The sequence below is a fragment of the Trichoderma reesei genome (assembly GCF_000167675.1).
Source record: "Trichoderma reesei QM6a unplaced genomic scaffold TRIREscaffold_3, whole genome shotgun sequence".
Lineage (NCBI taxonomy): Eukaryota > Fungi > Ascomycota > Sordariomycetes > Hypocreales > Hypocreaceae > Trichoderma > Trichoderma reesei.
Genome location: NW_006711150.1, coordinates 919,118 through 943,320, shown reverse-complemented (window position 1 = coordinate 943,320; position 24,203 = coordinate 919,118). Strand labels below are relative to the sequence as shown.

At 51.1% G+C, this 24,203-nt stretch overlaps 7 protein-coding genes across 7 annotated transcripts in view; 1 reads left to right on the top strand and 6 right to left on the bottom strand.

Moving 5' to 3' along the window:
• The window catches only part of TRIREDRAFT_104343 (uncharacterized protein), a gene marked incomplete at both ends in the record, with an annotated part of 6,382 nt that extends 3,604 nt beyond the window's left edge, over positions 1 to 2,778 (bottom strand). Inside the window, 9 exons of the mRNA XM_006962642.1 lie at positions 149 to 155; positions 1,060 to 1,071; positions 1,538 to 1,543; positions 1,838 to 1,859; positions 1,979 to 1,993; positions 2,264 to 2,268; positions 2,411 to 2,413; positions 2,631 to 2,647; positions 2,750 to 2,778. Coding sequence (XP_006962704.1) covers positions 149 to 155; positions 1,060 to 1,071; positions 1,538 to 1,543; positions 1,838 to 1,859; positions 1,979 to 1,993; positions 2,264 to 2,268; positions 2,411 to 2,413; positions 2,631 to 2,647; positions 2,750 to 2,778 — 116 coding nt within the window. The remainder of the gene's footprint in view (positions 1 to 148; positions 156 to 1,059; positions 1,072 to 1,537; positions 1,544 to 1,837; positions 1,860 to 1,978; positions 1,994 to 2,263; positions 2,269 to 2,410; positions 2,414 to 2,630; positions 2,648 to 2,749) is intronic.
• Positions 2,779 to 3,732: 954 nt separating this feature from the next.
• On the top strand, positions 3,733 to 6,698 carry TRIREDRAFT_120411 (uncharacterized protein; the record flags this gene model as incomplete). Its single annotated transcript, XM_006962866.1, has 4 exons — positions 3,733 to 4,645; positions 4,708 to 5,480; positions 5,544 to 6,122; positions 6,282 to 6,698. The coding sequence occupies 4 exons, from the start codon at positions 3,733 to 3,735 to the stop codon at positions 6,696 to 6,698; spliced, it is 2,682 nt and encodes an 893-aa protein (XP_006962928.1).
• A 340-nt stretch (positions 6,699 to 7,038) lies between these two features.
• On the bottom strand, positions 7,039 to 8,124 carry TRIREDRAFT_39827 (uncharacterized protein; the record flags this gene model as incomplete). Its single annotated transcript, XM_006962486.1, has 1 exon — positions 7,039 to 8,124. A coding segment is annotated over one exon (1,086 nt), but the record flags the coding sequence as incomplete, so codon positions are not given.
• A 6,075-nt stretch (positions 8,125 to 14,199) lies between these two features.
• TRIREDRAFT_75361 (uncharacterized protein) lies at positions 14,200 to 17,734 on the bottom strand (the record flags this gene model as incomplete). Its single annotated transcript, XM_006962641.1, has 7 exons — positions 14,200 to 14,445; positions 14,544 to 14,801; positions 14,874 to 14,995; positions 15,059 to 15,287; positions 15,365 to 15,730; positions 15,887 to 16,669; positions 16,730 to 17,734. The coding sequence occupies 7 exons, from the start codon at positions 17,732 to 17,734 to the stop codon at positions 14,200 to 14,202; spliced, it is 3,009 nt and encodes a 1,002-aa protein (XP_006962703.1).
• Positions 17,735 to 18,220: 486 nt separating this feature from the next.
• On the bottom strand, positions 18,221 to 20,221 carry TRIREDRAFT_72632 (glycoside hydrolase family 27). Its single transcript, XM_006962640.1, has 6 exons — positions 20,018 to 20,221; positions 19,823 to 19,955; positions 19,630 to 19,764; positions 19,482 to 19,571; positions 19,410 to 19,419; positions 18,221 to 19,306 (listed from the first exon to the last, which is right to left on the bottom strand). Exons 1-6 carry the CDS (start codon positions 20,120 to 20,122, stop codon positions 18,445 to 18,447), a joined length of 1,335 nt encoding a protein of 444 aa, XP_006962702.1. The 5' UTR covers positions 20,123 to 20,221; the 3' UTR covers positions 18,221 to 18,444.
• Positions 20,222 to 21,291: 1,070 nt separating this feature from the next.
• On the bottom strand, positions 21,292 to 22,017 carry TRIREDRAFT_21618 (uncharacterized protein; the record flags this gene model as incomplete). The annotated part of the gene is made up of 4 exons (XM_006962453.1): positions 21,292 to 21,621; positions 21,676 to 21,762; positions 21,832 to 21,878; positions 21,954 to 22,017. The coding sequence occupies 4 exons, from the start codon at positions 22,015 to 22,017 to the stop codon at positions 21,388 to 21,390; spliced, it is 432 nt and encodes a 143-aa protein (XP_006962515.1). The 3' UTR covers positions 21,292 to 21,387.
• Positions 22,018 to 22,376: 359 nt separating this feature from the next.
• Positions 22,377 to 24,005, bottom strand: TRIREDRAFT_104336 (uncharacterized protein; the record flags this gene model as incomplete). The annotated part of the gene is made up of 2 exons (XM_006962639.1): positions 22,377 to 23,483; positions 23,991 to 24,005. The coding sequence occupies 2 exons, from the start codon at positions 24,003 to 24,005 to the stop codon at positions 22,377 to 22,379; spliced, it is 1,122 nt and encodes a 373-aa protein (XP_006962701.1).
• Positions 24,006 to 24,203: the final 198 nt, after the last annotated feature.

The following is a 24,203-nucleotide window of genomic DNA, read 5'->3' as shown; positions in this document are numbered from 1 at the left end:
TCCTTTATAAAATACTTATAAAGAAATAAAGCCTTATTATTAACAGTTAGTTATATTATAAGCTAGTAAATAAACTAGTAGTAGTTTTATTAAAAAAAACTAAGGCTAAGATTAAAACTTAAGCTATATAAGTAGGCTTTAAAAATACTTTATAGCTATTAAAGATATATAAAAATAAGGACTTAATAATAATAATTTAAGAAGATATTTATAAACTTTTAAGTATTTTAAAATAGTTATTAAAGCTAGTAAATAATTTAATTAATAAACTTCTTAAGCTAGTTAATAATAAAATAATTAAAGGCTACCTTATTATTTATATAAAAGGGATTATATATAAAATTAAGGACTATATTAACTAGATTAAGAAGAAATATTAATAATAAGCTAAAGCTAAAGCTTTTTAACAGGCTTAAAAGATAATTACTTAAGGTATTTAAAATAGTCTTATAGCTATAAAAGAATAAAACTAATTAAAGATTAATAAAGGCATTATAAATAATATTAAAGCTTAGAAAAGGGATAATAAGTATAAGTGTAAGTATAAAATAAAGGATATAAAAGAACTATAAAGCTAGAAAGGCAATTATTAATAATAGACTAAGGCATTTAAAAAAATTAGGATAATTTTCCTTTTTTTTTTAGGGGGGCATATGTTAGCCTTATAGTATATATAGTATATTAGCCTTGCTTAGTTAGTTAGTTTATAAGTATATAAGCCTATCTCTTTATATAGTAGTAAATAAAGGAATTAACCTTTTTACACTATTTATTAGCATACTAGTAATAGCCTTAATACATTCTCTTTTTATAACTATCTTAAATTTTAAGGGCATTTAGTATATACTAGTAATACCTCTTCCTTATTAATAAGACTAAGACTACTAAAAAGTAATAGCACCTTAAAGCTAGCCTTTTTACTAAATAATATAAAGCTTAAGAGAAGCCTGTAATTATCTTTATTACTAATTAATAGCTAACTTCTCCTACTACTAATAAAGATTAACTTAAGCCTTCTTAAGCAGCTAAGAGTTTTAAAAATAATCCTTAAAAATATACTTATATAGAATTCTATATGTAATTATAATTATATAATAATAAATTAAATTAAGGGATCTTTAGTAAGGTATAAGGTAAAGCTAAAGCTATAGCAGCTTAATAATATAAAATAAGATCTAAAAGTAAATATTAAAAAAGATAAAATATAAGGCTATTATAACCTTATTTTACTATTACTATACTTTAAGGCGCGCCTTAGCTGCCTAGTAAGTTTAAAATAGCTATAACTTTTTATAAAGGACCTTTAGGTTACTAGTTAAATATTACTAAAGGAAGCGCTTAAGGCTTATATATAAGGATTTAATAATAAAGGTTATAAGGCAGCTAAAGTAAGAATACTAGTTAATAAAGCATTTTATAAGCTTCTCTTTTTAAGGATTAATTTAAATATTAAGTATATAATCTATAGCTTTTTTTAAATACTGCCCTTTACCCTTAAATTTAATAAGAAATATATTAAATTTAGCCTTAGACTTACTTATTACTAACTTATACTACTTTATAATAAATTCCTTAAATTTAAGGTTATTTTAAATAACTTTATTACTACTATATATTAGCTTTAAAAAATACTTTTTAGTATTTAAAATAATATTTATATTAATATACTAATAGTATAAGATATATAGTATTTTATAAAAGTCTTTATAAGTGTTTAAGGCATTTATTAAAGTAAGCTTATAATTTATTACTATATATTATAAGAATAAAATATTATGCTTTTTAAGGAATTTAATAAGCTAGTAAATAGCCTAGCTATAATCTCCCTCTCTCTTACTGCTAAAGAAAATTATAGTAACCTAGAATAACTTCTTAAGTAAAGTTATACTATAAATATTAAAGAGAGGCATATAAAATTAATTTATTTTATATATACTATTAAAAAGTATAATCTTAAGGAACTCTTAAAAAAGCTTACTGCTGCTTTAAGGCGCTATAAAGAGATATATAAGTCTTTTATCTTTATCTTTTTTATTATAAAAAAAAAAGCTAGATTCTTACTAAAATTAGTTATATAGCTACTTAAAAGGCAAGCGGCTATAAAGCTTATCTTAGTAATACTTTATAAGGAAGTTAATAATATCCTTTTATAAAATATTTTTAGCTAAGGCCTTATTACTTAATGCCTTATTGCCTTTATAAAGCTTTATTAAAATATTTATAAATATAATACTAGCACTAGCTATTTTAAGAATATTATTACTATAACTAAAAGTAGCTTTATAATAAAAAGATATATAAGCAGTAAGCTTAAAAGTTAAATAATTATACTAATATAACTCTATAGTCTCTAGCTATTTAAAGACCTAGCTATTATCTTTCTGCCTTTTAGCAGTAATTTTAAACTTACAGTCTGTTAATTAAGTTATTATTTCCTACTGCTTTAACTTATAGGCGCTAGTCTTTACCTTATAGTATTATAAACCTTTATAATAATGCTAAATAATATATTTAGGGTTAGTTATTAGCTTCTCTAAGTGTATAGCCAGTCTTATAAAGTTAAATCCTACTGCAGCTTAAATAGCAGCCTTATATTTAGCAAGGCTATTATAGGCTTAGCTTATAATTACCTATAACACTAGTAATACTATTAGGAAGTTAGGAATAGCTTTAAAACAGCATTTATTAATAAAGGCTAGGGCTAAGATTAAATTAGGATAAAGGCTAATTTTCTCTTAAGTAAATTTACAGGTAGGGCCAGTTGCGGCATTTAGCCATAATTAGGGTGCTGGATAGCCACCTTAGGATGCTGGCTAGCCATTCCCTAAACAAACTGCATCTATCCATCCATCCGTCTCTCCTTCAAGCCCAAAGGCGTGTGTGGCGTAGAGGGGCTGCAGTGCTACCGTACGGCTGACGACCAATATGCACTGTATCGGCACTCCTGTAACAGGCGCCTAGGTATCGTATCTCATGTGCAGTTCAGGGACCCGTCCACACAGTGCGTCATCGCTGTCCTTGCGCCCACTAGTGCAGCGGCCCCTCCAATGGCAGCGCTGGCATTAGCTGGCAGATAAGCTACAAGAGCCAGCTGGTGCCCGGTTCAAGGCCTTGGACTCTGCCCTGGACAGCATCGCGGACTCTGATCGACCGACTCCAATCCTACAATCTGCCTTTTCGTTGTTGTTACCATTGTTGTTATTGTTGCTCTTGCTCTTGCTCCTCCGTTATAATCGCCATTTTTTCAGGCACTCAATCTCAAATCACGCCCCTGAAGCAACCTGGAATTGGTGAGTCGGCCCTGTGCTCATACAAGCGCCTCCGTGGTCACACAGTTGCCATACGGTATGCATGACCGGATGACTAGTTCGAGCATCGTCGGCCATTGATTGCTCGTCCTCTTGCGTCCAATTGAGCAGCATCGTGCGAGGGGCTGCCCATTGCCTGGAACTCAAGGGACTGCGATTAATGGGCGTTGGGTTGCGTCTGGCATCGGGCCCCTTTGTGTTGCAGCCTCGGTCCTGTGACATGCCGCCTCTGACTCGAGCTGTGGAAAAGGGTCAACCGAGCTCCAGCTGACGCTTTGGATTGCTTCTCTAGACAATTACAACCCATACCGAACCGAAAACCTCTCGATAAAGAAATTCGCAAGCTTCTTCTTCTTATTAGCTTCGTCCTGCTTCACAATATCTGCATCTTTTAAATGATCCATACACTATGACCGCACCGACAATGCAGCAACCTGTCGTCCCCCCTCGTCCGTCCAAGAGCCCGGCCAAGGAATTCCTGGCTCCCACATCCTCCTCTCCTGTGATTCCTCCGCGACCGGCCAACAAGCGCCTCGACCGCTCAAAGTCGCCCAACCCCGACCGATTCGCGCAGTCGCCCTTTACTGATGGCGTCATACCTCCCGTCAAGTCCCTTACTGGAGAGTTGGGCACCGGCAGCAATGGAGGCTCCCAGGAGTCTCTCGACCACAATGAGAGCGTGCCGATGCCCTCTGTGGGCGAAGAGGGCTTGGAGTACAGCCTTATTACCTCCGAGCTGCAGGGAGAGAGCACCGATTCTGCGGAGCAGACTCGCTCTGTGGCCGAGGACCTGAAGCTCCATGCCCCGAAGCCGTCTCTGCCGGCGTCGAGCGCCAAGGAGCGACTCAAGACGGTCACCCGCACCGATTCGGACAAGGCTGCCTCGTTCGGCATTGGAAAGCCGGGATATCTCGAAGGGCGTTCAAGCTCTCGCAACGGCCTGAGGAAGAAGTCCAGCACCAGCTTCTCCACCACCAGCGAGCAAGACAACCAGCTCGACGATGAGCATGGCATCCCTGAGATCGGGCAGCGGGTCCCCATGAACCCGCATCTCGGAGACGTCCAAGCCCCGTCGCCTGCACCAGGCTCCGAAGGAAACGGCAAGAATCACAACCGCAGACACAGCTCTCGTGGACTCCCCCCCGGAAGCTATGGAATGCACGGCCACGGCGTGGAGTCGCAGGATGAACTCGACAAGGCCTACTACAAGAAGCACCCCGAACTGCTGCAGAGGGAGCTTCACACTCCGCTCTATGATCGTCAGAATGACTTTGCCATGAGCAGCAACGATCTCAACAAGCTGGTCCGGGACACGGCCAACCGTAGATCTGGCATAGGTTGGTGGCCATTGCTTGACCCTTTCATCATCTTGGCTGCTTTGGCTAATTGTAACTTCCAGATTTCCACGAACATGAAGGAACTCCCAATGACGAGGTTGCGTTCCAAGCCAGCGAGGAATATGCCAGCCGCATGGCCACCCCGCGCCCCGTCTCCATTGTATCCAACAATGGCACGCCGCTGGAGGATCTCGCATCTGAGGACAAGCCCATTCACGTGGATGACCCCAAGTATCCCGAGCACTACGGCTATGGCGCCGAGAGCCCCGTTGATACTCCTGGAGACGACTTTGAAGCGCCGATCCTGGCTGCGGACGAGATTGAGAAGGACGTGACCAAGCCCGCACAGCATCCGGCCATTCGTCCGCACCTTGACCGCAACGTCAGCTCGCATGATGGCACAAGCCGTCCGACCAGCCGCCCCAACAGCCGACCCACGAGTATCTACAATTCTCTCAACACCCATGAGTTTGACCACACTCCGCTCGAGGATGTACACGAGTACGAACCTCTGTTCCCCGATGAGGCGGCCAAGAAGGAGGAGGAAGAGAAGCGCGCCAGCAAGGACAGCTCCAAGGCGCGCCACCACTTCCCTAGCAAGGATGTGTGGGAAGATGCACCGACCAGCCACCATTACACCACTGAGGTGTCGACCCCTGACAATGTCGACGAGGAGGAGGAGCAGCACCGAAGGAAATCGTCGACGCACCACGACAATCGCCCCATTACTCCGGCGCAAGCATTTGCCATGCAGCAGGAAGAGCTCGCGGAGAGGGAGGCAAGTGGGAAGAAGCACAACTTCTTGCCCATCCTGGAGCACAAGCCGCCGTCCTGGGTGGATCACCAGCCCCATTTGAAGAGCGGAAGGTCGAGCGCGAACCATAGGTTCCCCAGCAAGGACGTGTGGGAAGACACCCCGGAGAGCCTGCTCTACGAGGCCGAGGTTGAGGAGAAGCCCAAGGATGAGAAGAAGCCCGAGGTCCCTGCTCGGCCCTCCAAGAAGTTGGCTGAGTTGCTGTCGCACAAGCCTGCCGTTCCCGACCGTCCGAAGCCGAAGACGCAGGCTAGTGACGATGCCATCAAGCCCTCGATACCTTCTCGCCCCGTCAAGAAGCTCTCTGGCGACTCCAAGGAGGGTGAGGCTCCAAAGACGAAGCCGCCGATTCCGTCCCGGCCCGCAGGGGGCAAGATTGCCGCGCTGCAGGCTGGTTTCATGAGCGACCTGAACAAGCGCCTGCAGCTCGGCCCCCAGCCGTCAAAGAAGGAAGAGACGGAAAAGGCCGAAGTCGCGGAGGAGAAGGAAAAGGTTCCGCTGTCTGACGCAAGGAAGGGTCGGGCTAGAGGACCGCAACGTCGTGCCCCGGCCCGGGCTGCGGCTCCGGCTGCCGCCCCGGCGGCTACGAAAGAAGCCACTCCTATCACTCTGTCCATTTCTCAGCCACAGACAATCTGGAACATTGACCCTGAGCAGGGCGATGTTCAAGTTGCCTCTGACTCTGCTGATGTACCTGCAAAGGGAGCTGCTGTGGAATCGGAACAGCTGCCGCCTCAGCCAACAGAGAGCGAGAAGGCTGCTGAATTGGAAAAGCCCGGAGCAGAGGAAGAGGAGAAGAAGGAGCCGGAAGTTCCTGTCCAGGTAGCGGAGCCCGAGGCTCTCAAAGCATCTCCGGAGCCCGTCGAGTCGACAGAGCGTGCAGCTCCCCAGCCGGCGCCGGCATCTGAACCTCTGGCCGAGCCTGAAGAGACCAAGACGGCTGAAGCCGCTAAGGGAGAGCCCGAAAAGGTCGAGGAAGCCGAAGAAGCCAAAGAGCCCGAGGTGATCAAGGGATCCGAAGAAGCTGAGAAGCCAAAAGAGCCTGCGACGTCAGAAGAGCCGGCGAAACCAGAGGAACCCGTGAAGTCAGATGAGCCGGCCAAGTCAGATGAGCCGGCCAAGGTAGAAACTCTGGCGGCAAACATGGCCGGCGAGAGCATCTTGGAGGCCAAGGTGGAGCAAAAGGATGACGCAAAGGAGATTGAGCCGGTGGAAGTCAAGGACGAGGTCAAGTCATAGTGTGGTAATGATGGCATGTCTTGTGCGTAATCTACCGTTGGAATCTCTCAGTTCATTTGGGCTATCTAGAACTCTTGGACCTGATTGTATCGGTATTGCAAGATGTATCAATCTGCATATGACTTGCTTAATGGAAGGTGCCATTCCTTTCAGTTGGCATCTATGATGAAAGGTTGTTTATATTTCAATGGTGGATTGAATGCGTAAAAGTGCGTTCATGACACTAAGCATGATACAATGAGAATGTGAATGTATATCCCAAGGCGATACCAAACTAATGGCATATATATATATAATACAAGGAGGCCAGCCTCGAGTCCTCATCAACAAACCTTCACCTCCCCCACGGGCCCCTCTCCGCCTCCGCACCAGCCCTCTCCCTCTCCAACAGCCGATCAAACTCGCGCTGCGCCTGCTCCTTGGCGAGGCTCTTCTCCTCCTCAGCCTTGGAAAAGGAGTAGCTGCTGTCGCGCGGGCCGCCGGCATCAGCTTCTGCACCCCATCCACCTCCGGACTGTGGCTTTTCCCACGTCTGCCGGCCCTGCTGGGCAGGGGGCTGGAATTGCGCCTGCTGCCGGATGCGGTCCCATGCTGAGCCTCCGCTGCCCGACGAGGAGGTGTTGTTTCTTGCGGAGGGGGCAATGGGGGAGGCGTCGTCGAAGTCATCTGCTACAGGAGCATCCCACGGATCGGAGGGCTGTGAGGACTGCGATGACGATGTCGCCGTGGGATTACGATAAGACGCCCAGGAGGACTGTGTCGGCGCGCTCTGGCTCTGCTGCTCAGACTCCCTGTACTGGCCACCGCTCTCATGCTGCGCCTCCGAATCCCAAGCGTCATTGACCTGCTCGCGATGCTCCTGGTTGCCACCAAACAGCGTTGCGCCCTGAGCCTTGCCGTCATGCAGGAGCGCCCGCAGCCTCGGATCCTGCTCCATGGCCGAGCGCTGCCGCATGAAGTTTGCGCCCTGGAAGACGGGCTCGCCGAGGACCCAGAGGGTGGTGTAGTAGGCGGCGAAGCGGGCGCTGTGCCACATGAACTTGAGGCCGGGCGAGCCGCCAATGGGGCTGAAGCGCTTGAACTCGGGCGTGAAGAAGGGGAAGCGCCAGGTGCGGCGGCCGCGATACGTCATGTAGGCGGCGAAGCCCGTCATGGCCCACTTCCAGGCCAGCAGGTTGTGGACGCTGGAGAGGAAGTGCTCGGTGAGGGCCTGCGTCTCCGAGTCGGCAAAGGGCCGGTTGTTGACGGCGGCGAGGGAGAGCACGGTGGACTCGGCCAGGGCCAGCGTCTGGGCGCGGCCGAAGCCGCGGAGGCGCGCGTAGAGCGGCGCCTCGTAGTCCTGGAACAGGCGCTGGATCTGCTCGCGGATCTGGGGCTCGAACTGCTGGCGGTTGTGGACGGCGCGCTGGCGGCGCTCCTCCATGGCGGCGCGGGCGGTGCGGATGTATTCGGAGCGGCTCATGGTCTTGGGGTCGGGAGGTTTGGGGGGGCCGCCGTCGCTGGGGCTGCTGCTGCTGCTGCTGCTGCTTGTGTTGTCCATCTTGGTGTTTGCCTTGATGGAGAGCTATATCAGTTTGAAGAAGAACGTATGATGTGAGTATGTAAGTGGGAGCAATTGGAAGTTTGGGAACCCCGCGGAATCCTGGCCGAGTTTGTCGAACCACATTCGACGCTGGTTGAAGCAGCTGTGACGCAAGACACTCCAAAACGCTGACCAGGGGTGCTGCACGGTAGCTTTATCGATAGGCTACCCCACGTGATCGGGTAATGCTAGCTTCCAGGTACTACTAGGTACTCGTACCAGGTCAAGTAAGGTACCTAAGCTTGCCGTCACTTTAATGTTCTCCATGTTGATCTGTGTTTATAGCGGTTGTTGCAGCAATTGGCGGGGCGCGACGCGTTTCAATCGGCGCGTGTCGACACTTCTGCCCTTTCAACTTGTTACTAAGGCGTAAATTGAGAGTCAACATCAACCTCGCCCAAACAGCAATTCGCATCTTGATTGCTTGTTCAATGTGAAGCTCTGAGACACTGCAATTCGCCCGTCATGCCGCTCCAGAAGTCGTATTCTGAGCGCATTGGGCTGCCGAGGGTATGTTCTGTTCTTGTTTACTTTCTATCTTATCTGGTGCTTATTCGTCTCGATGAACATGGCATACCTGAGGTACTGACACACATGTGCTGCAGCAACGCTCGCCGTGGCAGCGGTCTCACAGCCACCCAAACAGCCTGCAGGCGCCCAACTCGAAGAACCTGATCCCCATATCCGACGTCACGAAGAAGAAGCTCAACAAGTTCCTCTACCAGGGCTCCAAGGAGGAGTCTGCGGCAACCGAGGGCGCAGGCAGCGCGGCATCGACGTCCAATTCGGAGACGCCCTCGCATCTGAGGATGATTGGGAACAGCGCCACCCCCGTGACGAGGCTGAACTGGAGCGACCTTCTCGAGCCCTGCAGCCAGGCCGAGGAAGACACCAGCATCTCGCCGAACGAGAAGCTGTTGTGGGACAACAAGCAGGATCCCAATGCGTTTGCGACCATTTCGCCCATGATGCCTCGCAAAGGCAGGAAACGAGCAAGGAGCTCATCGCCCGTCTCGTCGCCGCCCGCCGAGAGAATTGCGACGCCGACGGTCAATGTGAAGAAGCTGGCCAAGGCGTTGAAGCTGCCGCATCCGGACCCAACGCTAGAGCTGTGGGATCGCTATTCGATCAACGGGCCCGAGGGACAGTCTGCCGTGTCTGGCATGACGAATCCTACTCTGGCCCATTTGATGGTGTCTTCGTCTCCGCGACCATCGAAGAACCAGACTGCGCAGGTGGACAAGGAGAACTTGCGCCGAGCTGCTAGCTGTGGGTACAACTGGACCAAGCGGAGGAGGGTTGAGAAGTCGAGGTCGGGCAGTCAGAGCAGTTCCGGTCAGCGCGAGCTGGAGGCTGCATCCAAGTCGTCTCTTGTCACGGCGCTGCTGGACTCGGTCACGAGTAGTATTCACGACCAGACCCAGGATGACGACGCCGATACTGGAGCTATGGACTCGCCGTCTCTTAAGAAGAGGCACATTGCACCCCAAAGCAGCGTCAACACGCCTTCGCGAATTTCGAAACGCCGAGTACCAAGTCCCAACGTCTCAGACTACGGCGACGATGATGATCTGGATGACGAGTTATTGGTACTCGAAGAAACTTTGCTGGCAACACAGGCTTCTCAGGCGTCCCAGGTCGCAGAACCTGCTGCACCCATCAAGAAAAGCCCGGAGAAGTCAGAGAAGAAGAACGCAGGAAAGCTACCCGTTATTGATGAGTTTGACGACTTGGACGATGATCTCTTCGACGGTGCGGATGATATACTGGCAGACTTGGAGTCCAAGTCCCAAGTGCCGGCGACAAAGTTGACTACACCAAGGGCGAAAAGGACATCCCCCAGAAAAAAGACTCCCAAGAAGCTGGCCGACCTCGAAGACGAATTCGACGACGCCTTTGACGGGGATGTTGACTTTGAGGCGGTTGAGTTCGCCGCGACTCAAGCAGTCCAGCAGCGCAACTCTGCCTCTGCAGCTGTATGTGAGGAAGCCATCCGGAAAGAAACCATGCTAAGTGTAGGCCAGAACAAGAAGAAGATCAAGACCATTCAGCGATATTTAGTAACCAGTGTCTTAGACGGTGAATACGTCGATCAATACAACCGCACCTGTCCTGAAAAGGTATGTTCTGGTCTCGCACCCACCTTCTGTACGGCTGCTGACTTCGCCAGATCTTGTTGATTCAAGCGGATGGCTCCAAGACGACCCGGACGGTACAGCTGCGAGGTTCCTGGTTTGATACGCCGGCGCACGCTGGTGCCTACGTTCACGTCATTGGAGAGTTCTCACTCAAGGGACAATGCATTGTGGACGATGCCCAGAACTTGCTGATTCTGCATCCTGACCAGCTCATCTCTGCAACCGTTGTCGCCGATTCCTTCGGCTGCATGCGGAGGGCTGTCCTCCAGGATCGAGTCAAGGCCACCAGCGAGGCTTCGCCCCCCTTGGTCTACGGAACGATGCTCCACGAAATCTTCCAGGCAGCGCTGCTCGCCAACGACTTTGACCTCCCGTCTCTCTCTAAGCTGATTGACAAAAATATTGAGAAGCATATCGAAGATTTGTACACTATCAAAGTTGGTATTGCGGCGGCAAAGGAACACCTCCAGTCCAAAATGACGGAACTCAGCTACTGGGCCAGGAGCTTTGTTGCCACTCAGCCACAGGTAAGGTACAATGTGTGCTTTGCGATATGCTAGTGCTGATATACGTCCCAGACCGATGCTATCGTGGAAGGGAGAAATGGCGACAAAGCGACCATAGCCGTTAGGAAGCTGCTCGACGTGGAGGAACATGTCTGGTCGCCCATGTATGGGCTCAAGGGCAACATTGATGCAACTGTCGAAGTCGCAATGACGGACGGCAAGCAGACCCAGGTGTTGACGGTCCCATTCGAAGTCAAGACTGGCAAACATGCCAACAGCAACCACATGGCGCAGACGGCCCTGTACACCCTCCTGCTGTCGGACCGTTATGATATCGACATTGCCTACGGCATCTTATACTACATGGAGACGTCCAAGACAATGCGCATCCCTGCCATCCGGCACGAACTCCGGCACATGGTAATGCAGAGGAATCAGCTGGCGTGCTACATCCGAGAACGAAGTGTCCAGCTTCCTCCCATGCTAAAGAACAAGCACATGTGTGGCAAGTGCTATGCTAAAACCTCCTGTTTCATCTACCACCGACTGGCAGATGACGGCAACGGAGAAACGAGTGGCATGAATGACAAGTTTGACCAAGTCATCAAGCATCTGACGCCAAAGCATCAGGAGTTCTTCATCAAGTGGGAGAACTTGCTGACCAAGGAAGAAAAGGAAGGGCAAAAGACCAAGAGGGAGCTCTGGACGATGACAAGCGCTGAGCGGGAGAAGAAATCTCGGTGCTTCTCCGATGTCATTATCGAAGAAGGGTCCGCGTCGGTTGATGAAGATAACCCTCGCATCAATCGGTATCACTACACATTTATCAAACGCGAGCCACCGCCCAACTTCACGTTTATCGGATCGGAGTTGACGGTTGGTGAGCCCATTGTTGTATCAGACGAGGAAGGCCACTATGCCTTGGCCATTGGCTACGTTACGTCTGTTCGGAAGCAAAGAATCAGCGTTGCCGTCGATCGACGGCTGCACAATGCCCGAATCCGACAGCCTGGTTTTGATGAAAGCAACAATCAAGTGTTTGCCAGCATCATGGAAGTTGCACCAGAGGGAGCCTCTGTCGATCAGAGCCAGGGGAAACTCAAGGAGCAGCCCATTCGCTACCGGCTGGACCAGGACGAGTTCAGCAACGGCATGGCCACTGTGAGAAACAACTTGATCCAGATGATGGCCAACGATGTGCCGGCTGCGGTGCAGATTCGCAACTTGATCGTCGACCTGGTGCCTCCCCGATTCAAGGCGGTGGCATCACAGTACACCGTCACGGACGGGGAAAGCTTGAACGTCGATCAACAGCGAGCCATCGAAAAGGTGATGAGCGCGCAGGATTATGCCCTAGTGCTGGGAATGCCCGGTACCGGCAAGACCACGACCATTGCGCACATCATCAGGGCTCTCGTCTCGCAAAAGAAGACGGTGTTGCTGACGTCTCATACGCACACAGCTGTGGACAACATCCTGCTCAAGCTCAAGTCGGATAAGATTCCCATTCTGCGGCTTGGTGCCCCTGCAAAGGTGCATCCAGAAGTCCAAGACTTTGTACATCTTGCGGGCCAGCCAAAGAAGACGTTTGAGGAGATCAAGGAAGCTTGGCATGGGACCCCGATTGTCGCCACGACATGCCTGGGCATCAATCATCAAGTCTTTTTGGAGCGTTCCTTTGACTACTGCATTGTGGATGAGGCGTCGCAAATCACCCTGCCTATCTGTGCCGGGCCCATTCGACTTGCTAACACATTTGTTCTCGTTGGCGACCATAACCAGTTGCCCCCGGTGGTGAGGAATGAGGAGGCTCGACAGGGTGGCCTTGACGTCAGCCTCTTCAAGCTATTGTCAGACACACACCCACAGTCCGTCGTTAACCTGGAGCACCAGTATCGCATGTGCGAGGACATTATGACCCTGAGCAATACCCTCATCTACAACGGAAGACTCCGGTGTGGCACAGAGTCTCTACGCAAGAAGAAGCTCCACATCCCCAGCATGGAAGCTCTCAGACAGCACCACCACGACTCGACAAGCCTACAGCGTTCTGTGGCAACTCGCTCGTTCTGTTTCGGACCAGCCCCCTCGCGATGCTGGCTCTATGATCTCCTGGAAGGGGAGGCTCGCGTTCGCTTTGTAGACACCGACACCTTGCGCCCCCTTGTCCGAGAAGAGGCCCAGGGGAAGCGCATCATCAACCCGGCCGAAGGGCAGATTGTCTCGCAGCTTGTCCAGAGCTTCCTCAGCGTGGGCGTCCCGGCCGCCGAGATTGGCGTCATGACGCACTACCGCGCGCAGCTGCACCTCCTAAAGGACAAGCTCAAGCACTTCCCCGGCGTGGAGATGCACACGACGGACCGCTTCCAGGGCCGGGACAAGGAAGTCATTGTGCTGAGCCTGGTGCGCAGCAACGAGGCGTGCAGCATCGGCGACCTGCTCAAGGACTGGCGGCGCATCAACGTGGCGTTTACCCGCGCCAAGACGAAGCTGCTCGTCGTGGGCAGCATGGGCACGCTCCGGGGCAGCGGCGACGAGAACATGCTGAGCAAGTTCATCTCGTTGATGGAGGAGCGCGAGTGGATCTATCACTTGCCGGAGGATGCGCTGCAGAGCCATTGTTTTGAAGATTTGAGCACGCAGCTTACTACTCCTGGGGCGGCGACGCAGCAGACGCCGAAGAGGGTGTCGCCGTCGTCGTCGTCGTCGAAGAAGAAGGCATTTGCGAAGACGAGTCCCATTTCGTATGGAGAGGGGGATAAGGAGAATCGGAGGCCGGAGGTGAGGAGGGCGGGGAGGGGGGAGGAGATGATGCTCAAGGGGAAGCTGATTACGAGGGATATCTTGAATGAGATGACGAATGGCGCATTTTGATGGCCTGGTTTTTCTTTGCTTTTTTGGCATGAATGTTGGTTCTGGACTGGGTGGTTTTGATGGATATTTTCTTTGTCTTTCTGGAGGCGTGGTTGATTATGGGTTGGGATATTGTATGCTATGGATAAATGCATTGTTCAGGGTATTCTGAGTTCTAAGGATTTGAGGATAGAAGCTTGCGCTTGATTATGTCCTTGTCCTTTCTTCTTGATCCTGATCGGCTCTCTAGTGGTTATTTGCGTGGGTATCATCTTCTTGGTCTTGCTCATCGTCGCTGTCATCTTCATACGCCTCTTTCATCCTCCACTCATCATCGAAGCTTTTTTGGAACATGTTTCAGCACACAAGAAATATCAAAAGACGGCAAATGGAGGCTTTGAAAGAGGGATTGAGAAGACAACTTACCCCTGCTCGCCAACAATAAGCTTGGTGAATCTCTCCAGCTCCTCGAGTTGCGCTACGCAGCCCGTGAGGCTCTCGTTGTACGAGTAGCTGTATATGTCGCTCCACTTCTTGTGCCATCTGCGGGAGGCGTCCTCGTGGGGGTCGTCTGGTTGCTGGGCGTGCTGCTGGGCCATTTCTTCCTCGAGGGCGGCGGTTTCGAGGAGCAGTTTTCGACGGGCGGCGGCGGCGCTGGGCAGATATTTCTGTGGCGCCGTACGATCACACAGAGGAGTTAGCTGCTGAAGATTGCTTTGGGTGAGAAGAGGGGAGGGGGGGGGGGGGGCTAGATCGAAATGCGTACGGGAACTTTTCTGTCTGCTCTGAGAGCCCCTGCGAAAATGTACAGGTTCGCCAGGATAGAAGCCACGGCGTCTCTCCTGAAGCCAAGCAATCGCTGCGCGGCGATGGGGTCGTCGCGGATGTAGTCCGGGTTGTACAGGACGGCGGACTGGCGCACGGCGATGAGGTAGTCGAAGAAGCGCTCGGAGGAGTCGGCGAGGCCAGAGTAGGGGAGGGGGTTGAAGGGGCTGCGGAGGCGGATTTCGTGGCGGGTCATGACCTGTTGACGGTTCGATGTTAGGTCTCTGTGTCTTTTTTGTGTAAGTTGGGGGAAGAGGGGGGAAATGAGTACCAGGAGTTGGCGGATGCGGACGAAGCCTTCTCTGATGCGTCCTTCGAGAATTTCGGACTTTTCAATGTCTTCAGGGGTGGGCTCTTTGCCTTGTTCAAAGTAGATGTATTTCGCCACGACGTCTGTGGAGGTTCAACATTCAGCGGAAGAGCAGGATAGCATGACGGTGCGGCAGGGGTCCTTACTGCGATAGATGATGCTCAAGAAAAAGAGCATTGAAGACAGAGCTTTCCTAAGCTCGTGTCTTGCAACAAATGGCCACAGGCACCAGTTGACAATGATGGGCGCGGTCGTGCCGACGAGGAAGATGACGCCTCGGAGGACGGCTGTGACGGCTGGTGAGGAGGGCAGCTCGCCAGCTTGAAGTTGGAGGGAGACGACTGTAAACGACAGGCAGCCTACAAGGCCAGATCTCTAGAATTAGGTACTCGTCAGTTCCATTCAATGCCTTTCACACTGCTAAATACAGGGAGAAGCAGATGGCGTCTTACTGGATGAGAACTCTGCGTAAAGCGATAGAGCATGGGCACCATGAAGATGGCTGCAAACACCGCCACCACATACGGGCTTCCATCGCCCGCGGAATGAGCAAGGCCACCCCATACAGCACCCAGAACCGCCAGCACAGCTCTGGCAACCAAGTCTTGCACATTTCCTCCTACACGAGCATGGATCAGGAGCCAGCTCATGGTGACAGCCCACCAGGCTTCGTAGTCGTCCCACCAGACCTTGTCCCTGTGTAGGTACGAGGGAATCGACAGGAGAGACGTGACGAGAACGGCTTTGAAGGCGTACCGGCCCTCGTAGCCTTGCAGCAGGTGCAGGACTTGCCAGATTCTGTAGCCGAGGCTGTTCTTCTTGGTGTCCATGTCAGGTTCTGCGCCTGGATCGGTGAGATGCGTCAACTCGGCGTGTAACTCTGTTTCAGAGATGTTATCCTCGTCGTTCTCCAAGGGCTTGTACTCTCTTGACTTGATCGACTCCAAAGCACGCGCAATCTCGACAAAAGTGACGTGGTAGGACGAGGCCGTGGCGCCGCCTCGGTCATGCATCACTTGACTGTTGACGCAGTGAACGGCTTTTCTCCAGGGATATGAGGGCAGGTGAGGCCGTGGCCAGTTGGAAACGTGCTGCATGGCATATACTTTGCCCATGAGATTCTCCACCGTGGTTGCGGTTTCACGGACATGTCTCGCAAAGATGAAGAGTTGGACAACGGCCGAGTCGTTCATCGATGCCGGGGGGAGCTGGCCCGATTCCAGAAGCTCAGACTCGACGCTATCAAAGACTGTTTTGGCAGCTTTCATGCGAATTTGAACAGGAGCAATATCAGACGAGACCGTCATTGGGGGACCCAGATACTGTCGATAACCTGACAGGTCCATCAGCGCGGCTTGGCTCGCCTGCAGTCCCGAGTTCATACAAGCGAGGAGCTCCTTTGTGGGCTTTGCCAGTTTCCCGATTACGGTCCGGGTGACTTCTTTCTCTTCTACAGCGCCAGAGGCCTTCTCGGCGATGTTTTCGAGATCGTGTGGAGACGCCTCGACGGCTTCAACCACAATAGGGGCATGTCCATTTTCAGTTTCGCTGACAAGAGCACTTTCGGTTTCCATGGCCAGCATGCAGCGAATGACGGCTTGCATGAGGTTGCGCAGCTCCCTCACGTCGTCTGGCTTGAAGCGTGTAATGGTGAGGCTGGTTCGCATATCGCGGTGGGCGGTGGATAAGTCCACAAAGGAACGGACCAGATCCCGCCTAAGTCTGGTATCTCTTGGGCGTGGAATCGCAATGGCGTCCTATTGAACCAGTCAGCTTCAGGAGACGGGGAGCGACTTTGAGGAAAAGGGGTGACGAACCAGCATAAAGGAAAAAGACTGATGGAAGGCAATGGCAAGTGGTCTCGCACCGGCATCAGGAAAGACGGTGCAGTTGACGAGGAGTGCGAGAGCCTGGCCTAGAACCCATGGAACCGCATAGTTTCTCAGCTTCTCCCACACAACGACATTGCCTCGAGTCTGGGCCAACAAGGTAAAGACGATTGATACACCTGCGCACACCACCATTTGGTAGAACCGTGAATAGTATGAGCGTACCCACGCAACGACTGCCATGAACAGAGCCAGGAAAAGTGCCAAAACTCCGCCATAGCCAGCGCTGGCTGCAGAGGTCGACGTAGAGAGTAACAGGCCGACAGCTCCCCAGCCAATCCCGGCGGCCGTACCAATCGAGGTGAAAACAGCACCCTCAAGTTGAGCACCAAGGGTCCGGGCCGGATGGTTCAAGATGACGGAGACGGCAATGATGTAGTGATATCGGCCGAGCCATTGCCTGACGGCTGGAATCAGGCACATGATGTACGCGGCGAAATAGGCGGTAAAGGACCTGAGCAGACGGATGCCAGCACGAGTCGTGGTGACATTCCGAACCACGGATTTGACCGCATCGATTTGCCTGGGGATAAACCGACGAGCCGCCAGAGGCGAATCCTTGTCAAAGGCAGCGGGCAACGAGGCCCTGGATCGTTCAACAAACCCCTCCGGAATCAACTGCGTACTTTTGACAAATAAGGCGTCAAAGAATCCATCGCGCTCCTCTACCACGCCAAACGTGTCAGGGTCGACGTGGTCGTCAGGGAGAATCTCCTCTATCGGGGCGATGAAGGAGCTGCGTCTGCTTCCATATTCAGACTGTGGCGCCGAGCTGGGGGTTGTCCTGAGCGGCGGGTTTTGGGCAAGGAAGCGAAGTCTCGTAGACGTCGGACGAGACAGCGGCTGAGGCTCGTTTTCGACATGGTCCTTGGATTGATGAGCGGGATCTTGATGGGTGTTAGTATCAAGATCTGAGGAGCTGCCGCCCGACATGGCGCGATGATGTGGAGATGCAGTGCTTCTGAGACCCGGCAGCTGGATTCATGAAGCCAAGATCAATTGCATGAGTCACTAAAAGAATGGACCAAGACTCATTCCCAGGCAAGGAATTGGGCATAAAAGTTGCGAATTCGGCGTCTCATATGTGAAAGAGCGTCATCGTCGGCGTTCGGCATGTGCGTCATAGGCTTTTGAGGCTTGTGCTGATGATGGGCCACGAACCACGGCCCGTATCGATTGGCGGCAAAGGGCAATTCGGCTTGATGAGCAGTTAGTCGACATACACTCACGCAGCACCAGATACAGGGGAGTCTGGCGCAATGGCTGCTGCAGTTGGAGTTGCTCTGGTCGTGACTCGTGATGATGAAGATGGGAGGTCGAAGCAACTGGAAGGCGCTGTGAGCTTTTCCTCTTTCGGGCGTCGGTCGATTATTGTTAGTGCTCATGACGGCATCAACCACCACCACCAACAGCTCGAGTAGCAGGACAAGTCAGCCATCTCTACCTTACTTATTCACCTCCTAGTAACTGAGAAGACTGGAATCCTGCAATTGGCTTGTGATTTCTGGATAGTCTGGATAAGGGTGCTTCCATCTGGATCTGAAGCAGACAGCAGCCACAGTCCTTCCGGCTCCCGTCAGGATGCAGACGATGACAAGCATTCAACCAGAGGTCCAGTCGATATCCATCCTCTTCCGACCCCATCACCAGTTTCGGCACTTCTTGCCAACCAGAATAACAGCGGTGTCATGAGCTGCAACAGCCGTCTTGTACGAGCTGAGGCACCCAAGGCTCTTGTCCGTCCACACATCCCGGACCTCATACCGTCCCGCAGACAGCCCCGGAATCTCAGACCACTTGGCCTCCTTTCTCACCGTGTGATCCAGCGTGTTCATCATCAGCACCAGATGCCCCTTTGACGATGGACCGGCCCAGTACTCGGCAGGGTTCGTATAGTTAAAGGTCCAGTCAGGGTTGACGCCCCATTTATAGGGCGTGGCAGGCTGACCGTAGACGCTGTCCTGGTTAAACGCCAGCAGATGCTTATTCTTCAGCAACTCAATGTTCTCCTGCGACAACTGAGCAAGATCCGTCCCGATCAGCAGCGGCGACTTCATGGCCGCCCACAGCGCAAAGTGCGTCCGCGTCTCAGCAGCCGTCAGGTTGCCGTTGCCGACCTCGAGCATATCCGCGTCGTTGTGGCCCCAGAAGCCGACGGAATTCATCTTGAACGAATTCATGTTGATGATGTGCGTCACGGAGCCCCATTCGGGCGAAATATCGCCGCTCATGCGCCAGCTGATGCCTGTCTCGTTGCCCCAGGAGAAGACGTCGGCCACGCCCCAGATGCACAGGCTGAGCACGATCTCGCGGCTCTGCTTCGCCAGGGCGTCCCTCATGGCGTTGAAGCGCTCGGCTGACTTGGAAGTGCTCCAGTCGTAGCCCGGAGGGGCGAGGTTTGGCTCAAGGGCGGTTGAGCAGGTGCCGTTGGGGCCGGTTTGGACGGCGTCGGGGGCGCAGGCGACGTATTCATCTTGCCAGTCTGAAGGGACGTTGCAATTGTCACTTTGACGGACAATGTTAGCCAAGAGTGATACTGATACTTTAATCAGAAGGGGGAGGAGGAGGAGGAGGAGGAGGAGGAGGAGGGTGCTGAGTCTCTACTCACTATTTCAGATCTATACAACATAAAGTCAGCGCGTTGAGCTTTCTTATCATCAGAGGAGCATAATGTACTTACAGTCCACGCCCCAGTCGGCAAAATCAGCGGCATCGACGTCCTCGTAGCCAAGACTGGCAGGGTAGCCAGCACAAGTTGCAGTCCCAGCAGCTATGCATCATCAATATCTGCCCTCGACCAAGCGACAAGCGTATTGAAGAAAGCTTACTGCTGTAAATGCCCAACTTCAAGCCCAAGTCGTGGACCTTCTTCGCCAGCCCATCAATGCCGTCAGGGAAGCGAGTTGTGTTGACTGCAATATGGCCGTCCACACGACCGTCTTTCATCGACCAGCAGTCATCAACTTGTTCACAGTTTAGTAACTGCTGTAGCTCATTGCGGATCATGCTTTGCCGACTTACTATTGACATAATTGTAGCCTGCGTCGAGAAGCCCAGAGCTCACAATGACTTCGGCGGCCGAGAGAAACTTGCTTTCATCGATATCGCAGTGGTAGGCATTCCACGAGTTCCACCCCAGACTTGGAACTTTTCCCTAGAGATTGTCTCTGGCTTAGCATTCTGGTAGTGTGCCAAATGGGAAAAAGTGAGTCTCACAGTCACTCCATCAGGCATCACGATTGCGTGTGCTGTAGAGAGGAGAAGAGCAAGGCCACTCCAGACGGAAGGCCTCGCGGCCCGGTCAATCGAGTGAGGGGTCATTGTGTGTTCCAGCTATGATACAAGCAGTTCGATAATCTCTCCGTCCGCTGTAGAAGATGTAGACTGCCACTCGTTCTTGCAGTAAGGCCTTCGCTTGTCGAAAGCCACCTCCTGTGAAAACAATTACACAGATGTCGAGGTTATTCAATTGCATTTATACTACTTTGCAAATATCCGACTCTCCAAGACTACATGCGGCAAAGTAGAGAGGGGCTTGTGTTACAATCCAAACTTCCCCAGGTCCTGCATTACCAATGTACAAGTACTATGAACTTCTCTGGCACAAGACGTCCCAGGGCAGGATGGCGCCAGATCAGCATGATGGGAGCAAAGGTTCCTTGCCCAGAAGGTTGAGTTGCACGTCTCCTCCCCGTCGAGGAGTAAAACTCGGGCAACAAAATGGATCAAAAGCCGGAGAATCCCATGTTGAAGCGCACCAACAGGAACTGCAAGCGACACATCATAGCCATGTATAAGTGCAGAGAACATGCAACACCAGGGACTGCTTAAACTCGGGTTGTATTGGTAGCGTAATAGATATGGTGAATCTGTGTCCAACTGGCGATGTTCCGAGGTGTCATTGTTGGAGGTGATGCTCCACCCCCGCATAAAGGAGCCAAGCATGAACGGCAAATGGATGATGCGGCTATGTCGAATTGGGGAGGCATCTGGCGATCTGTATGCCGGGCCAGCAAACACCACCTTATTTCCTAGATTTCCTATTCGTGGGATCAAAGGTGCTAGGTCACTGTCCCCGTCGCTGCATTCCGGCATCCGCGCAGGTTTTCCCCCAAGATCCCGACGGTAAATAAGATCCATTTGGAGGGTGCGGGTTCTTTTCCAAGAGGTCAATCAAGGCATGTGATTCAAGGTTATTGTCATCCCCTGCGCCGAGTTTGTCCTCCGTCACAACGACTTTGACTCTTGTTTCACGATGTCAATCTCACAGCGTATGCCTTCTCAAAAGTCCTGGTGGACACGGTTGAACACATTCAAGCCAAATTTCTATTTGAGCGTTCTTCATGGCCATTGGAAATAAGGAGCTTTCATCCGGGTCATACCAATAACGCGATCATCTTCACAAGATGAGAGAGAGATGAAGAGAAGCAAGCTGGCAAATGGTTAAACGAAGCATAGAAGAAAAATCGACGTCGTTCAGGCCGTTGGCTATCAGGGTGTTGAAGATCATTCTATTTTCTTGTTCGCTAAATAACAATGAGATAGGGTATAAACAATGCACTCATACTCACACAAGACACCGCGACTCAGTATCGGTGCCTCGTGCTGTAGTCCTTCGGGCTGACCACCAGACCTCTGCCCTTCTTCGCTCCCCGGTAAATCGTCTCGATAATGTCAATGAGTTCCTGCTTATCCTCCAGCACCCAGTTGAGCTTGTTGTTGTTACCGGTGCCGAAATCGCACATCATGTGCTTGTTGCGGAAGAAGAAGAGGATGGAGCAGGGGTCGTACAGCTCGTACATGGCATTGAAATCGGGGACCTGCATCTCTGGTCAACTCGAGCTCGTCCAAGGCTGAGATGAGACTGTACCCACCTGATCAATGTCGCAGAGGTAGATGACGGCAAAGTTCTTGACGCGATCGGCTATTTTGTAGAGGACTTCATCTTGTAGCATGCAGTCCTGCCAGATGTTAGCTTGAGGGCACCAAAGACGATGAAAATTCCTAAAAAGCGGAAGGGTTTCTCTTACTCGATCGTGATCACGTCCAAACCGGATGACGACAAGACGATCCTCTTCTATATAACGTAGTCAGCGCTTGGTCGTTTCGTTTGGAGACATCTGATAAGCAATTCTCAAAGGCACTGACTAACCGGATAAGATGGCCTGGTCAACATGCCAGCCAGAGTTGAGATGAGGAAGAACGACGGAACCCATTGTGAGATGCTGCTTGTATTTTGATGTGTTTGATGAATCTGATGATGATGCCTGTCTTTGCCATAGAACAAGCATTTGCCTGCATGGAATCCGGGAGAATGTCGGATTACCGGTATGGCCGTGCCGTGTGGCTTGTCTCCATGTGGCGCATTTACAGTGCACACAGTATAAATGCTTCAAAGTACTCAGTTGCTTCTGAATGCGCCCGACTTGACCTAGAAACGCAAAGGTCCTATTAGTAGTTGAAGATGAAAGGGAAAAGAGCCAATATATAAAGCGACAGTATAATTCTATAAATATTACTATATAGGGTTATAATATAAGATAATGGAACAAAATGTCATCAAAGAAACTTGGCTCTATCGTGGCAGCTGAGCAATGCAGTCAGGCGCAACAGTATTCAAAGTCGCAAGAGGATTCAACAAACTCAAAGGGTTGACAAAAGCATCGTTATCAGCAACCTGCCAGAACAAATCAACCAGACCTTCGTCATTGAATCTCATGAAGCGCATTCCACGAGCCCGATATTGAGCCCTGTTAGGCGCGATCCTCGTTCCGTTAACCATGGTAAAGGTGCCGTTCCGCGTCCCCTGGAAGATGTATTCAGTGGCAGCCCAGTTGCCTTGAGCAATCACAAACTCGTCATGAAGGAGCAAGTCCGGAACGGAAGTATTATATCGTGTAAAGAGATTGACAAGCGAGGCACGGCCGGTCGAGTTGCGGCCGTCAGAAACAACGGTGACATCGTCCGTGGCGAGGAGGCCGTTGGCGGAAGCGTTTCCGCTGTTGAAGTTGGTGACGAATTGCGCGGCCTTTTCCTTGATCTTAAAGGTGAAGTCGGACGTCTTGTTGGCAATGGGGTTGAGAACAATGTCTTGGAGAGGCGGTGCGGCGACCTGACCGGCTCCTTGGGCGGCCGCAAGTCCTCCCTCGCTGATGCTGACAATGCGCGTCAACAGAGGCTCCTTGTCGAAAATCATAGTCTCAGCCAGAGAAGTCTCGATGTGAGCATCGGAGCTATTTGAGGTGATTCTGTTGGCGCTCAAGAGCATCGCGATGTTGCCCTCGACGATGATAACCCTGTCGAGAAATTGGGCTCGAAGGCCGCCAGAGGGATCGAAAGCCAAGGCCTGAATAAAAGCTGCCCTGCCTAGGCCTGTTGTTCCGCCAAAGAAGAGGTCGACGTCGGGAACGACCAGCTGGCCGTTGGCTTGGATCCCTGCGGGAGTGTTCAAGCTGAAGTTTGGGTGAAAGGATGCGGATCGGTTGAACACCTCATTTTGGTATTCGGCGGTGAGGACAAGGCCTGGAACGCCGACCGGCTCTTCGAGGGTCGTGCTGGAGCCCAAGAGGGCCAGTACATAGGCGAGAATGGAGCGCATGCTGGGCTTGGTCGTGTGGAAGGTATCGGATTTCTGATTTAGGAGAGGTGTCTGAAATGGCTGTAGATTGGTTGTAGTTGGTACCTAAATATCATCCAGAGCAACAAGCACATTTAAACTTAGGATATGGGTAAGTTATTGGTTATCACATGTTGTAACCTTACCAACGCGCTTGAAGGGGGTTGACTTGATAGTATTCCTAAACGATCGTCACTTTTCTCGTTTTTTGATGTGGAATCATGGCAACAGGCGTAATCACTAGGACCACTTGATGCGCCAAGCCTCCCCCTGGAATGGATCTCTGTGAGACGGGAATTGCGGAAACAAGTCAAAGATTGGTTTTCCCACCAGGAACTTTGGAAGCACTGGCTATTTTCAGATTACCATGTGTTGAATTCGGGCCATACAGGCAGGGGACGGGGAGATGCTGTGTCCAATGTAGGATTCTAACCGGCCTAGTATACGCTATGGGAGGCGCGCGAGGTGTGCTAAGATAGGAATTTGCACACAATAAGGCTGGGTGAGTGTTGGTAATCAATTATTCATCCTTGACAGCGATCTGATGGTGCTTTGTGAGCTGTGGACTCCTACCGAGCCCAGCCTCATCGTGTCAGTAGCTTCAGCGAGGAGTCTACATCAAACTTGTGGCTCCTCGGAGACTGCTGTTGCCTTTGTTAATTTGACAAGGCGAACGAGATCCGAGTATTAGCCTGTTAGAGATATCTTTATATGGCTATTGAGTGCAGTTTGCTGGTGCCTGTACGAGATGAAGTTGTAAGCAGTCGTGGTAGTGGTGAGCTATCA

Coding starts and splice junctions, on each gene's coding strand:
- TRIREDRAFT_72632 (XM_006962640.1), bottom strand. CDS start 20,122: ATGACCCCTCACTCGATTGACCGGGCCGCGAGGCCTTCCGTCTGGAGT. Junction 19,765..19,822: donor AGGCTACAATTATGTCAATA/GTAAGTCGGCAA, acceptor ACTGTGAACAAG/TTGATGACTGCTGGTCGATG. Junction 19,572..19,629: donor GAAGTTGGGCATTTACAGCA/GTAAGCTTTCTT, acceptor GATGATGCATAG/CTGCTGGGACTGCAACTTGT.